The sequence below is a fragment of the Sinocyclocheilus grahami genome, unplaced genomic scaffold, assembly GCF_001515645.1.
Source record: "Sinocyclocheilus grahami isolate Dianchi unplaced genomic scaffold, SAMN03320097.WGS_v1.1 scaffold487.1, whole genome shotgun sequence".
In the NCBI taxonomy this organism is placed as follows: Eukaryota; Metazoa; Chordata; class Actinopteri; order Cypriniformes; family Cyprinidae; genus Sinocyclocheilus; species Sinocyclocheilus grahami.
In genome coordinates this window covers 595,180-609,565 of record NW_015505666.1, presented here as the reverse complement: position 1 = coordinate 609,565, position 14,386 = coordinate 595,180, and the positions used below count along the sequence as shown (strand labels likewise).

The following is a 14,386-nucleotide window of genomic DNA, read 5'->3' as shown; positions in this document are numbered from 1 at the left end:
ATATTGGAATCTAGGTATTTTCACGGACACAAAAAAAATAATGGAAAAAAATGCTGTACCATAAACTAATTAAGATTTATGTGTGTAAATGTGCGACAGCAGTGTTAATGCACTTTCAAAGAAAAAGTTTTGGCTTGTTTGAGCAATATAAGAGGCCCACTATGGTGCCACCCAGATGCATACACAGCCTCAATGTTGTTGTAGGCAAGCATGTTTGTGGATTAACTTGGGAGGGATTGTATTTATTTATGCATTGACACCTGCTGTGTTTGCTAATTAATTAGCCGCAGTGGCAGCCTGTGTAATTTATAACTTATCAGCACTGTGAAAAACATATACATGAATTAATTAGTGGGGTGGGTTTTCTGTGACATGACATTAAAATGACTACCCTTTTGTAGTCGTGGAACAGCAGAAGTTCATTTGAATATTATTCAAATACCTGTAGCCCGTCTGTGTGCTTGAAAAATAAAAGGGGGAAGAATGTGCTGTTTAGCTTTTGTTCTGCCTGCGTGAGCAGATACCGTTGAGGAAGACGAGGAAGACAGTGGGGTAGGACAACTCCTCTCCACACAGAAGGTTGATGTCCTCCACTCCCAGGTTGAAGGCCAGCTTGACGATGGGGCCGTCCTCCATGTCAGTAGTTATGTGGGTCATCAGAGCCAGATTTTTAACCAGACCACAAGCCTAGACAACAATCACACAGCTGTGAGACTCTAAATGACTTTTATAAACACAATAAATCAGTGGTAAACCAATATGGGTTTTCCAGTGGCTATTGCTGCTCTTTTCCATAAAAAAAAGGTATAAATGAGTAAACTTTTTTTCCGCATGGAAATAAGTAGTGTGAACATACTTCAAAATTTCACTTAAGCATCCACTGACGATGCGGACAAGATGATGGTGTTCTCTAAATGAGGGACACTGACCTCTCCTTCAGGTGTGTCTGAGGGGCACAGCATGCCCCACTGGGAGGGCTGGAGGGAGCGGGGACCGCTAACCTTCCTGGTTTTCTCAAACTGAGAGGAGATCCTGGTCATCATGCCCAGGGCTGAGATGAAGGAGAGGCGGGAGAGAACCTGAGTCACACCCTGCCTGTCCATCTTAAACCTCTTTAGGGACCAGTTCCCCTAAGGGGAAAAAAAGAAAAGAAAATTAAATTTACTAAATTTAATTTGTCTTTTTTTATTGTTAACTAAATCTAAAATGTAAAAAAAAATGTAAACTGTTATAAAAAAATTTTTTTCAGTAACTGATACACAGGTGAAATTAAAGTACAATAAAGAATATAAGATGAAAAACTTAAGCTTAACAACAACCAAAAAAAAAAAAATTTGGAAAAGCTGCCTTAGCGACTAAATGAAAGTTCAAGTACTAAAAGTACTAAAACGAAAATAAAAATAAATTAAATCTGTATAGAAATATTAAAAAAAATAAGAATTACAAAACACTATAAAATTACTAAAACACAAACTAAAATGAAAACTTAAAATATAAAAATAAAGGTAATTCAAATTATAATATAAACTACAACAGTATATAAATACTAAAATAACACTGTGCTGCAAATCTTGAATTACATAGACTAACAGTCATAAGTTTAGACTGAATTTGCTTCATGATCTTTAAAATCTTAATGAAATAAAATTAATGTTTTTCAGACAAATATAGTGTGTACATGATTTCATTCAAAAAAAATTTTTTATCCCCTTAACTGTCACTCACATTTTTGAACATAGACGTGAAAGTCCAACCAAATCCAAACTTAAATTTTTATAATTCATAAATGAAAACATTTTGTAACATGATTTTGATGTACCATTTTCATGGTAATGCAATTTCTGATTTTAAAATGGTTTTCAAAGGATGAATTTTGAGATTTTAAGTTTTCAATTGATATATCATTTCTGATGATTTCTAAAGTGTGATAGAGAAAAGGGCAACGAAGAAGACTTTTTGTGACAAAGGTCAGAACTCCTGTTATGATGTAGATTTTTGAGGTGCACTCTTGTCATAAATTAATACATTACTTTTCCTACATAATTTTTAACAAAAAACTGTGGTAAAATATCTATTTAGGAGTCTTAGACCTTTCCAACAATATATAAAGTTTGTCATGATTAGATTAGGATTTAATTGTAATATAGTGAAGTAAACTTAGGCGTCCCACAGAGCGGACGGGTGACAGTTAAGAGGTTAAATCAATGCAGTGAAGTGGATAGTGAAACAAACATGGAAACTTCAGCAATACTGTTTAAAAGGCATCTCAGGTGGACACTTCCTGATTTGTCTTGCCCTGTGAACCGGTTACAGATTGACCGTTGAGTGTCTGGACTCACAGTAGAGATGGCATTAACCATGCCGTTAGTGATCTGGTCCTGTCTCATGTGCTTCACCACATCAAACTGAGCTGCTCTCTGTTTGGGGATGATCTGGTCAGCGATCTTCTTCAGCTCCGAGTTAAACTTCTTAAACAGATCCTCAAACAGCAGAGACAGGAGCTTAAGGAACACAGAAACAAAGTGTGATTCACTAAAATGGGTACAAAACTCAGTCTAACTAAAACAAAGCCTGTGCATTATCTAGCAAACACAACACATCATCATATATTCACAATCCAGTCATTAACAACAGAAATGATCACATCAACAGAAAAAAAAGAAAAAAAAGGACAGCCAACGGATGACTTCATCTCCAGTCTATTGAATCGCAAGTGCCATCTTTTCCAGATAACTTGTTTTTATTAACTTTATCTGGCTCTAGCCCTCCCTCTCTCCATCTTCTTATCCCAGATTTAATAAACAGGTGTTTCCATGCTCTGATAAATTTGACCCGGCCTCTCATTCTCAAATTTTCTTCAATAGAAGCCCCTCCCCTTCTGCTCCACATTTGCATACGCAAAAATAAACATCCTCACAGAAAATTGATAATGAAATTAAGTTTCCGCAGCCCAGCCAGGCCAATTAGTTGAATGTCAGGGAATTGTAAATGAGGAGAAAGGAGATTGGAGGTGTTGGAAAGAGTGCATGTGCGTGTAAAGCCCCACTGAAAGGGTTTCTGTCACTCACTAACTCTGCATCGCTCACACACTAACGTAAGCAAGCGCATACACACATAAACACACCCCACCTCTGTGCAGGCGGGGGGAAATTAAAGGACTTAAGACAGCGGTAATTACATTATCACAGTCGGGCTGGTGGATTAGCTCAATCGCTCCAGTCAAGGCGGCTATTCTTTTGTCATAGTCGGGCTAAATTATAATAAAGAGGAGAAATCCCTGAGTTTGGCTGGGCTGCAGTCGGGCGTTGCTGCCACATATCTCGCCCGCAACAAAAGCGGGCCGGCTGGGAATGGAGGGAAAGGCAGAAGCATGGGGGTGTGGATGAAACAAAGCACTGGGAAAATAATGACTGTATTATAATGACAAGCAGAGTAGAAACAAAAGGGAAGGTGAGGGATTGGGCGCTAGCCAAGCCTGTATCTGCTGGTTTTGGCTTCTGATCAGTTTCATAAGAGGCCAACAGTGTCTCTAATGAGAGAAAAAGAGATCAGTTGTGTTAGACAAGAGCACAAAAAATGTCGGTGCGCACAAGCGAGACGACACCCACGTCCAGGATGTAATATGCAATCTGCCGTAGAGGAGCGACAATCTCAAAAGAGATAATAACAAACATTATGCATACTAATCTTTATTTCAGCTCCCAAATACATGGCTGGATAAAAACAGATAAATAAACACTAGCATTATCATAATTAATGGCCTGAGCTTGGAGGGGCTGTCAGTCATTCTTAATAGAATTAGAGGGGGTGTGAATGGAAAAGACAGACAGAGATGGATGGAGGAGAGCGATGGATGGATGGAAAGTGGAGCTGCACATTGTACTTTAATCTAAAGTGAATATTTCATGAGCCTTAAATTTATGTGTAGATGCCAAGCAGTTAGAAACATTAGTCACAAAAAAGGCAGCTGAGGTTTGAGCAGGATGCGACACTGAGCAACACATTTTTCACTTTTTGTTGATATAGTAATGAAAGGTGCAACATATTTTTCAGACCAGATTCGAACCTGCTTCTCTCATATGAACAACAGAGCTAAACAAACCAACCAAATGCCATTTCTGAACCCATCAACATTTTGAAGAGCAGGGTTGCAGAAAAACCACCATTTGGGGTTTTTGAAAGAAGGCTCTTTTGCTCACCAAGGCTGCATTTATTTGATTAAAGTTATAGTAACAACAGTAATATTGGGAAGCATTATTAAAATGTAAAATATCTGTTTTATTATCATCAATGTTGAAAGCAGTTGTGCTTAATATTTTTATGGAAACAATCATTTTTTTTCAGGATACATAGAAAGTTAAAAAATAAAAATTGTATTAATTTCTTTTAACAACAAAATCTTACTAACCCTAAACATTGGAATGGCACTGTATAAGGCTGCTGTAGAACTGAGCACTTTATGCATGTGCTGCTGTAGTTTTATTGGAGAAAGCTAATAATTTATGCATATTAATGAATGATTATGTGCAGAGATTATAGAAGACTTACATTTATATTTAGTCATTTAACAGACGCTTTTATCCAAAGCGACTTACAAGTGAGGACAATGGAAGCAATCAAAATCAACAAAAGAGCAATATGCAAGTGCTATAACAAGTCTCTAAGAACCAGATACCTGGCCAGCCAACTCCAGACGTTTGTTTCCATAGTAATCACGATCATCCACTTTGTTGTCCCCTTGAGCGAGAATCACTCTACGCACCATCACAGCGAGGTAGATACACTTAGCTCGAAAGTTAAACTCTTTAACCTGGGAGACACAAACACATGACGGGTCCAACAAACAGCCAACAAACTATTTATACTCTGATTTAACTGCATCATGGAATAAAAACAATTAAAGGAAGACTGAAGGCATGGGCAAAATTATTCAGGATGTGGGGAGCACAGGCACTTAAAGTTTATTTTAAAATGACGTACAGGTACATGGGTGAGGACAGTAGAGGCTAACAGCTCTCTGGCCTCTTCCATCTTGGTTTTCTTTGGGCCGCCCCACATGCGCTGACGCCTCACTTTATTACCAATGTATTTAAGTGCCTAAAAAGAAACAAAGTACACACCGATGAGTCATTAAGATGCAACGTTAACAATTTACAAATATCTTCACTAGTGTTACTATTCTTTTCAGTTTTGCATAAGTATGTTATGAAGAATTAAGTAATAAAGAATGAAAAGCATAATTTTTTTTAGAGCCTCAATTAATAAGATTAAACGCATCAAATCAAAGCGTTTTTTAATCTGGAGTGACCGAGCTGGTGCAGGGTTCACTGGCTCTCTAAAGGGGTATCAGAGAACTGGACTCCTCCATTCTCCGCAGACACATGCACATACACACACACACACCTGAGCCTGCAAATTGTTCTACTCCAGAGGTCAAAGGTCACACAGACTAGGCTTCTCCTTTAGACCACCCACTTTGAGCCATGGAACGATGTGCAACTGACAAGTACCACTCAAAAGTTATGCTAAACTGTTTTTAACATTTCCAGCTTATCTTGTGAGAAATACTTTAGATGCTATGATATAATGTCACAACTCCCTGATCAAGTCAAAACATTGCAATAATCTTGTTTTGTTGTCATACAGGCTACTTAAAATCCTCCATCCCAGTGCTCAATTTTAATACCTTAAAAAACAAAGAACAAAAAACAAAAAAAAGAATAATAATATATTCAAATAATTTACAAATTATTATGTATTGTTGTATACATTACGTGTGTGTATATATATATATATACACATATACACACACACACACACGCAAACACACACACATACATACATACATACATATATATACATATATATATATATATAAACTGCCGTTCAAACGTTTGGGATCAGTAAGCTTTTTAATGTTTTTTAATGGAGTCTCGTGCTCGTCAAGACTATTTATTTGATCAAAAATTAAAAAAAAATATATATAAAAATATTGTGAGATATTTCAATTTCTAATATTGGTTTTCTGTTTTAATATACTTTAAAATATGATTTATTTCTGTGATCAAAGCTGAATTTTCAGCATCATTACTCCAGTCTTCAGTGTCACATGATTCTTCAGAAATCATTCTAATATGCTGATTTATTATCAGTGTTGAAACTGTTGTGCTGCTTCCGTTTTTTTTTTTTTTGGAAACTGATACTCTTTTTCTGGTTTCTTTTATGAATAAAAAGTTAAAAAGAACAGCATATATTTAAAATTACAATCTTTTCTAACAACAGGAGTCTTTACTAATCACTTTTTATCCATTTAACACATCCTTGTTGAATAAAAGTATTCATTATTACTTTCAAAAAAAAGAAAAAAATTTACGGACTCCAAACTTTTGAACAGTAGTGCATATTGTAACAGAAGATTTCCATTTTGAATAAATGCAGTTTTTTTTTTATTTAATATTCATAAAAGAATCCTGAAAAAATTATCACAGGTTCCAAAAAACATGAAGCAGCAAAAAACTGTTTCCGGAATAATCGGTTATCGGTATCGGCCAAAATTTTCATATCGGTGCATCCCTAAATAATATTCAATTCAAATCACAAAATAACAGGGTCTTTTCTGTATTTCTGATCAAATAAATACAGCCTTAATGAGCACAAGAAACTTTGGTAAAAAATATTTAAAATCTTACTTATCCCAAACTTTTGAACGGTAGAGTATATATATATATATATATATATATATACATATAAAAATATACAATATGTATTGAATATAATTTAATTTTAAATTTCAATGTTGCTGCTCAATATTTCATGAAAATATTTTTGAACTACTTTTTTTTCATGATTCTGTTCAAAAGAACAGCATTTAAAATAGAAACTGTTTGTAAAATTATAATTGTATTTACGGTCACTTTTGATCAGTTTAATGCATCTTTGCGGAATAAAAGTATTCATTTATTTCAAGAAAAAAAAAAAATCTTACTGACCCCAAACTTTCAAAAGGTAAGAAATATGCATATATTACAGGAAATTTAGCAGTAAATAAACATTCAAATTTTATGTTCAAATACAATAAGCAAGGCTGCCCTTGGTAGTCATAAATCCTTCATTTCAAACTAGCTTCAAACTCTTGACCGATTCTCAGTCCTAATAACACATCTTATCTAATTGAGGTCTGCTCTGGTCAATTGGTGCACACATGTAGGCTCATTAGCAGACCTTTGATGAGGCCCACACAATGTCACAACCATGTAAACAGGCATTCACATCCGCTCAGACACAGGTTGCTAGGATGCAGATATGGTCCTTGCTGACCCATTGTTGAGTCTTGCAATGAATAATACATCTCAGATTCAGCAAACTGTGCCTCTGCATTTGATAATACACCTCAAAAGTGGGATACCTGGTTTTTGAAAGCTTTAAAGTTTTAAGCATCATTCAGTGGTCATGCAATCGAATGCATTTTTTAATACGTCTAATAACATTTAGCTTAACATTGTTGTTTTGTGTGTATTATGCATTTACCGGCATTGCAAACCACTCTTTTAAATGATGGCAGAGATCTTGTCAGAGGTACCTGAGTTTGGGTGAATATTTGGGCCTTCTGACATTCCTCCAAACTGGGAGCGAATGCAGCCATGACATGTTCCTCCGTACCAATCATCTGAACTATCTCCTGATCGCTCTCCACTCCCATGGCCTGATGAATGACAGAGAGATTAACAGTGAATAAGGTATATATTCAAGTAAAATAAGAAACACAAAGTACAGACTTGTATATTTACAGCAAAAAAAAAAAAACAGCGCAAATAGGACCCTGCTCTAATGCAAAGGTGAATACGGTGCCACTGGCCTCGATGACATTTATTTATGCTAATAGGGGACTGTGAGAACAGGACTGGGTGGATCACAGTGCTTAAAGGTCTCCACCGTTTGGCACGGCTGCTGTGTCGCAAAGGAAATCCTTGTGGAATGTGCTGTGGATGGACAAGTGCAAAGCAAACAAGCTCGACAGCCGATTTACTCCTCACCCTGTCCCTAACCAACCAGACCCATATGTTTAGAGAGAGCCTGGGATGAGGGAATTAGGAAAAACATCCATCATAGTGCGTCTGGGTTTTCTGATCTGAGCTCTAATTAAATGTTTCAACTGTCAGGTGATATTTAACACGGTGTCAAAGAACAGAAGAAACATCATTAAATATGGATAGAAAGGAAAATGCAATAATCTAGCTAAAACAATTAAAATATTATCAAATGCTTTAGAAAAGACCTTGAAAAAAAAACTTATGACAAATGTATCATATCAATGACACATTTCAATAGATGCTTAGAATATCATAATGGCAAGTAATAGTAAAATATCAGAGTATAACATCACCAGTGAGCTCTCTCTGACATAGTAAATAGATATTAATCAACAGATGCTGATGGGTCAAAGCGGTTCAACTTCCATTCTACATTATGTATAGTCACAGCTAAAGCTATTTGAAGCAATTTCATTAAAGATACAGTACCATTTTAGGTTTGGCGTCGGTAAGAAATGTTAAGGTCTTATGCTCACCAATGCCGCATTTATTTATCACAATTACAGTAAAAGCAGTAATAGTTAAATATTAGAGTTTATATACAAATATATTTTTAAAGTAACTTAAAAAATATATTTGCTTGCTGCTCATGAAATATTTAATATTATTGTCAAGGTTGCAAAAAGTTGTCCTGCTTAACATTTTAGTTTAGAAAATGTGATTACTTTTTTGGGGATTCTTTGATGAATAGGAAAAAAAAACAATTTATTTGAAATAGAAATCTTTTGTAACACTATAAATGTCTTTACTGTTATTTTTCATTCATTTAACACACTCTTGTTGAAAAAAAATATAAATTTCTTTAAAAAATAAATTACCTACATTTTTTTGAATGGTACTGAAACAATAGAATTTAGCAATACTTTTAAATTTGTCTAACTATTTTCAGTCACATTGCACTGTATTTTTTTGTCAGTGTGCACCATCTGCTGGTTGGATACAGTATGTGGCCTCATAGCTGTATACTGGACTGTGCAATGACCTAAACCATGAGAAATGCAAGTAGTTAGTATATGTGACCCTGGACCACAAAACCAGTCATAAGGGTCAATTTTCTGGAATTGGGATTTATACATCATCTGAAAGTTGAATAAATAAGCTTTCCATTGATGTATGGTTTGTTAGGATAGGACAATATTTGTCAGAGATACAACTATTTGAAAATCTGGAATCTGAGGGTAGGGCTGCACAATTAATCAAATGCGATTGTCATGCGCATTTTGTCAGTAAAGCGGGTTCTGTAATAAGCAGGAAATCATCATCACGTGCTTTCAGATGGAGCAGAATTTACTACACATAGCCGTAGTTCACTGACAAGTTACGCAAAAAAAACAAACAAAAAAAAAAATTCATAAAATCGCATACGATTTTATTGCGCGATTATGAAATCGAAGAAATCGTTCGCGATAATGACAGCTGTTTGCATAGCTTCTCAGTGAACTACGGCTCTGTGAAAATGAAAATACCACACTTAACATATTTTTACTCCAAACTCACTTCATAATGTCAGTCGAGTGTTTGAAATAAATCCTTGTGAGATGATGTGGCTTCTTACACAGAATAAGGCACGCAACATATTTCATAGTATTTAAGCAGTGATAAAGGCATTGCATTATAAACATACTTTATTTTAATTAAAATTATAATAATAAGAACTCCGATAAACCATTTATTGCCGTAGTCGTGTGTTTATTAGTCACATTGAATCAATGAAAGCAGTTGAATCTTCTGTTTATTCAGCTGCAGATTTTTCTGGGTTTCTTCTGCGAGGCGTATTCGGAGTTTCAGCGCGAGAGCGCCCTCTGGCCTTTGGATGGAGATTTACTGCTGATCACAGAACCGTGCTTCACTGAAAGATACGCATGAAAATCGCAGCTTCTGTCGAATCGCAAACTCGATTGTATTTTGATTTATCGTGCAGCCCTATCTGAGGGTGCAAAAAATCTAAATACTGAGAAAATCACCTTTTAAGTTGTCCAGATGAAGTTCTTAGCAATGCATATTACTAATGAAAAATTAAGTTATGATATTTATGCTAGGGAAATTTACAAAATATCTTCATGGAACATGATCTTTACTTAATATTCTAATGATTTTTGGCATAAAAGAAAAATCTATAATTTTGACCCATACTATGTTTTTTTGGCTATTGCTACAAATATACCCAAGCGACTTAAGACTGGTTTTGAGGTCCAGGGTCACATATAGTTTTCTTTGTCAACTTACCTGACAAAGATACAGAACCATCATGCTCTAAATCACCATTTCTAACCACATTCTCACCTTAAAGATAATAGCAATAGGTGCATCTTCAGAGAGGGTGTTGTGCTTCAGGTAAAAGCGGCCCTTTTTCACAATCATGTTGGTTCTGCTCTTTTTCTCATGAGTAGAACTACAAATCAGAGACAAGTGACAGACATATGAGCACACAAATAAAATGTTAAATGTGCATTTTAAATAAAGCTTATTAATATTACTTAAACAGAAGAGCAAATTCCAGCACCTGGTGACCGAGGCTCCCACAGCACCTTTGCGATCTTGCTCCACGATGATGCGGTTCTTGGATAACTGTTCCTGAATGAGAATGACCTTTTCTTGCCCTTTCACAATGAAATAACCACCTGCACACAGACAAATCCTGTATCATGCTTGTGCGCCATGACCTGCTCCCACACATATGAGCTTTGGATAGGATTATCTGCATCAAACTATGGCATACAAACAATCAAATATCACCGAGACAGTCGGAGGAGTTCTATGATTATCTACCTGGATCCAGAGGACATTCATTAAGCTTCGAGAACTCCATCGGTGTCTTTCCTGTCAATACACAGTTGGAGCTTCGCAGCATTATTGGCATCCTATAAAAAAAAAAGTGCATTTAAAATTGCTAGGGAAAAGAAAACACATATTAAGAGGTGTTTTATATACATATCTATATACACATTAAGCTTTTAGCCCACACATAGGTACCTTCCGATTGGGAGAGCATTGCGAATAATTCTCTGGCTGCCTCGGGTGTACTCTATGTCCACAGTGATGGGGGCTGAATACGTCATATCTCTCAGACGACACTAGTGTTTTAAAAAGCATAATCATCATAAGCAAATACTGACGTCTTGATCTTTTTTTTTCTTCAAAAAGCTTTTCATTTTGCTTTAAATGAGAAGATTCTTTAGGCCACAGATAAAGATGTTACCTCATGTGGTGACACTGGTCTGGTTACATTAAAGCTTTCTTCTACATCAGGCATGCCAACATAGATATTGAGATACCTAGGGACAGATGAGGTGTAACATGCAGTGTTGTTATTGATAACTGAAACTATTAAAAATTATTTTCGGTAGTTGAAGTAAAGCTAATATCAAATAAAATAAGATCATCATATTAAACCAACTGGTAACTAATTGAATAAAAATAAGCTTAAGTACTAAAAAAAAAGTGTAAAAATTAATCTAATTTAATTTAAGTACTGAAATTAATTTAAAGGCTATCAATAAAACATTAAGAAATTATATAACCGTATATAAACAACACTAACTTAACATACTAAATTAAAGATGTACAAATATGTCTAATTCAACAATATCCTTACTTCAGATACCACATTGGATCAGCATCACTTGTGATCTTCTCGTTCGCCTTCATGATCTTTTTTATCTGGAGAGATTAGCAGACATGTCAATATTAAATTGTTATGGTGGTTCAAAATAAAAGTAACCAAAACCATAAACTCGTGTCATAGAAATCACACCCGACAATAAATTTATTGCATTTACAAAATATGTAGAGAACTCTGTGATTGGGACCATGCTTAAATAAGTCAACAAACCTCAACATTGATGAAGTAATTGAAGGAATCGATGTGCTGCTTAACTAAGCCTTTCACCTAAATAAATAAATAAAAATAAGACATTAATATGACATTAGAGGCTGTAAATTTAATATCATTTAGCACAATTCTTGCTGGATGTTAAGAATACATGATATGCATAAGAAAAGAGCATGTATAGAGAGCTGACAAATAAAACAAACATCACTTTCCAATTCAACATCAAAATGTTGGTAAAAAATTTACATTTTGTATCCGTTTTTTCATCAACATTTTTTTTTATAACCAAACAAGTTATTTTTTGCAGTTCACTTAAATATTCCTGTGGCGTGACAAATTAAGTCCAAGTATCAATCATACAGTTGCTTGAATAATAATTATACAAGCAATAATGTTTAATATAGTTTTAAATTATTTTTTTAAACAGCACAGCATGTCTCGCTGTTGTCAGTATTTGAAACGACATGTCAACTATCCATATGCTGTTGTATCTATCATGATGATTTTCATGATAACGTTGGCAATTTGACTTTACCTTCAAAAAGGCTGGAAGCAGCTTCCACTTTTCCTGCAATACAAAAGGGGATAAGGGAATTTCATTACTAACAAGCTAACAAATATAATAACGTTTGCTATTTTGAATAGCGCATTATGACCGTTGCACTCACCTCCACAGTGTCGACGGGAGCAGCGAGCTGCTGGGGAGTCATTTCCCCAAACACCTCCTGCAGCATTTCTCTTATTAGTTGTGATGGTAATAAACCGCAAATGTGAATAATATCATATAATTTAGGAAACCATCACACACGCCGTAGCCAAGTGAAAAACACTCTAAGCGGAAGTTTGCGCTACACGTGAAAGTGTGAGGTGTAACATCAAAATCAGACCGGTGAGGAACTTCTTCTTCTTCTTCTGATGTTTATTGGCGGTTTTGGCAAACCAACTTAAAGGTGCATTACCGCCACCTACTGATCTGGAGTGTGGAGTGAACAGATTTGGTAGAGAGAAGGATATTATATAAAAAAATAAAAAAAATAAAAAAAAACATATACATATACCTACACTATTATATGTATATACATATACCTACACTATTACAATTTATATTCTTTCCATATTTCCTGTCTTTTTTAGATAATTGAACACTTCTTCTTTAATTCTAGATTGCATTCGTCTATTCCCTAGTAATATCTTTAGTGATACTTTATCAAATCCCATCAAACCTAAGCTGTGTGACCAATACGGAGTCTAGATATTATTGTGTCCTCCTTCCTACTTCCAAAGTTTTTCCTTCCATTTCCAACTTGTTTTTGAATGTTGTATAGATGCCGACCCTTTATGTCCCTATCCCACATCTTTTGCCATTTCCTAATCATAGCCCCTCTGATTATTCCTTTCATTTCTGCTTTACTAAGTGATATATTTATATCTATATCGGTTTGTTTTAATGCCTTCTTGGCCATTTGATCGGCTTCCTCATTTCCCTCTATCCCAACATGTGCCGGTGCCCATAAAAATGAAATACTTAATCTATATTGGTGAATTTTGAACATGCTTTGTAGGTGTCCCATTTTCTATTAAATAGCATTTTGGAAAAGAAGAGCCTACTCTTACTTGTATAGTTCGGTCAGATAAAAAACTCATTATCCAATTATACATTCTTCCTTTAATGCCCAATCTGTCTAGTTTAATTAAAATACCTTCTTTCCAAAGCATGTCTTATGCCTTTTCGATGTCTAAGAAAACTCCCACTACTACCTCTTTATGTATTTGTGCCTTCCTGATATCGTCTTCCAAACATAAAACTGCATCCATAGTGTTTCGCCCTTTCCTAAAACCACTTTGATATTGAGATATTAGTCCTTTACTCTCTAGCACATGATTCAGCCTATTCATGACCATACGTTCCATTAATTTACATATATTTGATGTTAGGGCAATCGGCCGATAGCTGGATGCTTGTGAGTGATCCTTCCCTGGTTTTGCAACTGGGACAATTATTCCATGCTTCCAAAAAGATGGAAGTTTCCTTAATTCCCATATCTTATTAAAAAGGGATAAAATAATACGTAATGATGTGTCTGATAAATGCTTAATCATTTCATTACATATTTCATCTTTCCCTGGTGATGTCTGTCTAACTCCAGCAAGAGCCCTTTTTAATTCATACAATGTGAACTTCACATCCAGCGTACAACCAGATGGACCTCTTTGTACCTTAATATCCGGATTCTCTTTTATTAAAAGTTCTCTGGATCTTCTCATTCCATCAGAAATATTTCTGTTGCTGTGCACTTTGACAAAAGATTGCGCCAACACTTCTGCTTTTTTTCCGTATCCGTTATTATTGGTCTTTCTTCACTTATTAAACTTGGTATATTGTTATATTTTTGTATTCCTCCCATCCTCCTAATCATACCCCATATTTCACTAACTTCTATTTTTCCTCCAATATTATCACAGA

At 35.2% G+C, this 14,386-nt stretch overlaps 1 protein-coding gene across 1 annotated transcript in view; it reads right to left on the bottom strand.

Annotated features, from left to right (window-relative positions):
• The window catches only part of LOC107553942 (polymerase (RNA) III (DNA directed) polypeptide B), a 27,678-nt gene extending 14,858 nt beyond the window's left edge, over positions 1-12,820 (bottom strand). Inside the window, exons 1-15 of the mRNA XM_016236287.1 lie at positions 12,591-12,820; positions 12,458-12,490; positions 11,923-11,979; positions 11,686-11,750; positions 11,290-11,365; positions 11,064-11,164; positions 10,860-10,951; positions 10,594-10,711; positions 10,374-10,482; positions 7,580-7,702; positions 4,981-5,097; positions 4,676-4,810; positions 2,340-2,501; positions 930-1,130; positions 525-687 (exon numbers count right to left, since the gene is read on the bottom strand). Coding sequence (XP_016091773.1) covers positions 525-687; positions 930-1,130; positions 2,340-2,501; positions 4,676-4,810; positions 4,981-5,097; positions 7,580-7,702; positions 10,374-10,482; positions 10,594-10,711; positions 10,860-10,951; positions 11,064-11,164; positions 11,290-11,365; positions 11,686-11,750; positions 11,923-11,979; positions 12,458-12,490; positions 12,591-12,656 — 1,618 coding nt within the window. The 5' untranslated portion in view covers positions 12,657-12,820. The remainder of the gene's footprint in view (positions 1-524; positions 688-929; positions 1,131-2,339; positions 2,502-4,675; positions 4,811-4,980; positions 5,098-7,579; positions 7,703-10,373; positions 10,483-10,593; positions 10,712-10,859; positions 10,952-11,063; positions 11,165-11,289; positions 11,366-11,685; positions 11,751-11,922; positions 11,980-12,457; positions 12,491-12,590) is intronic.
• Between the last annotated feature and the right edge of the window lie 1,566 nt (positions 12,821-14,386).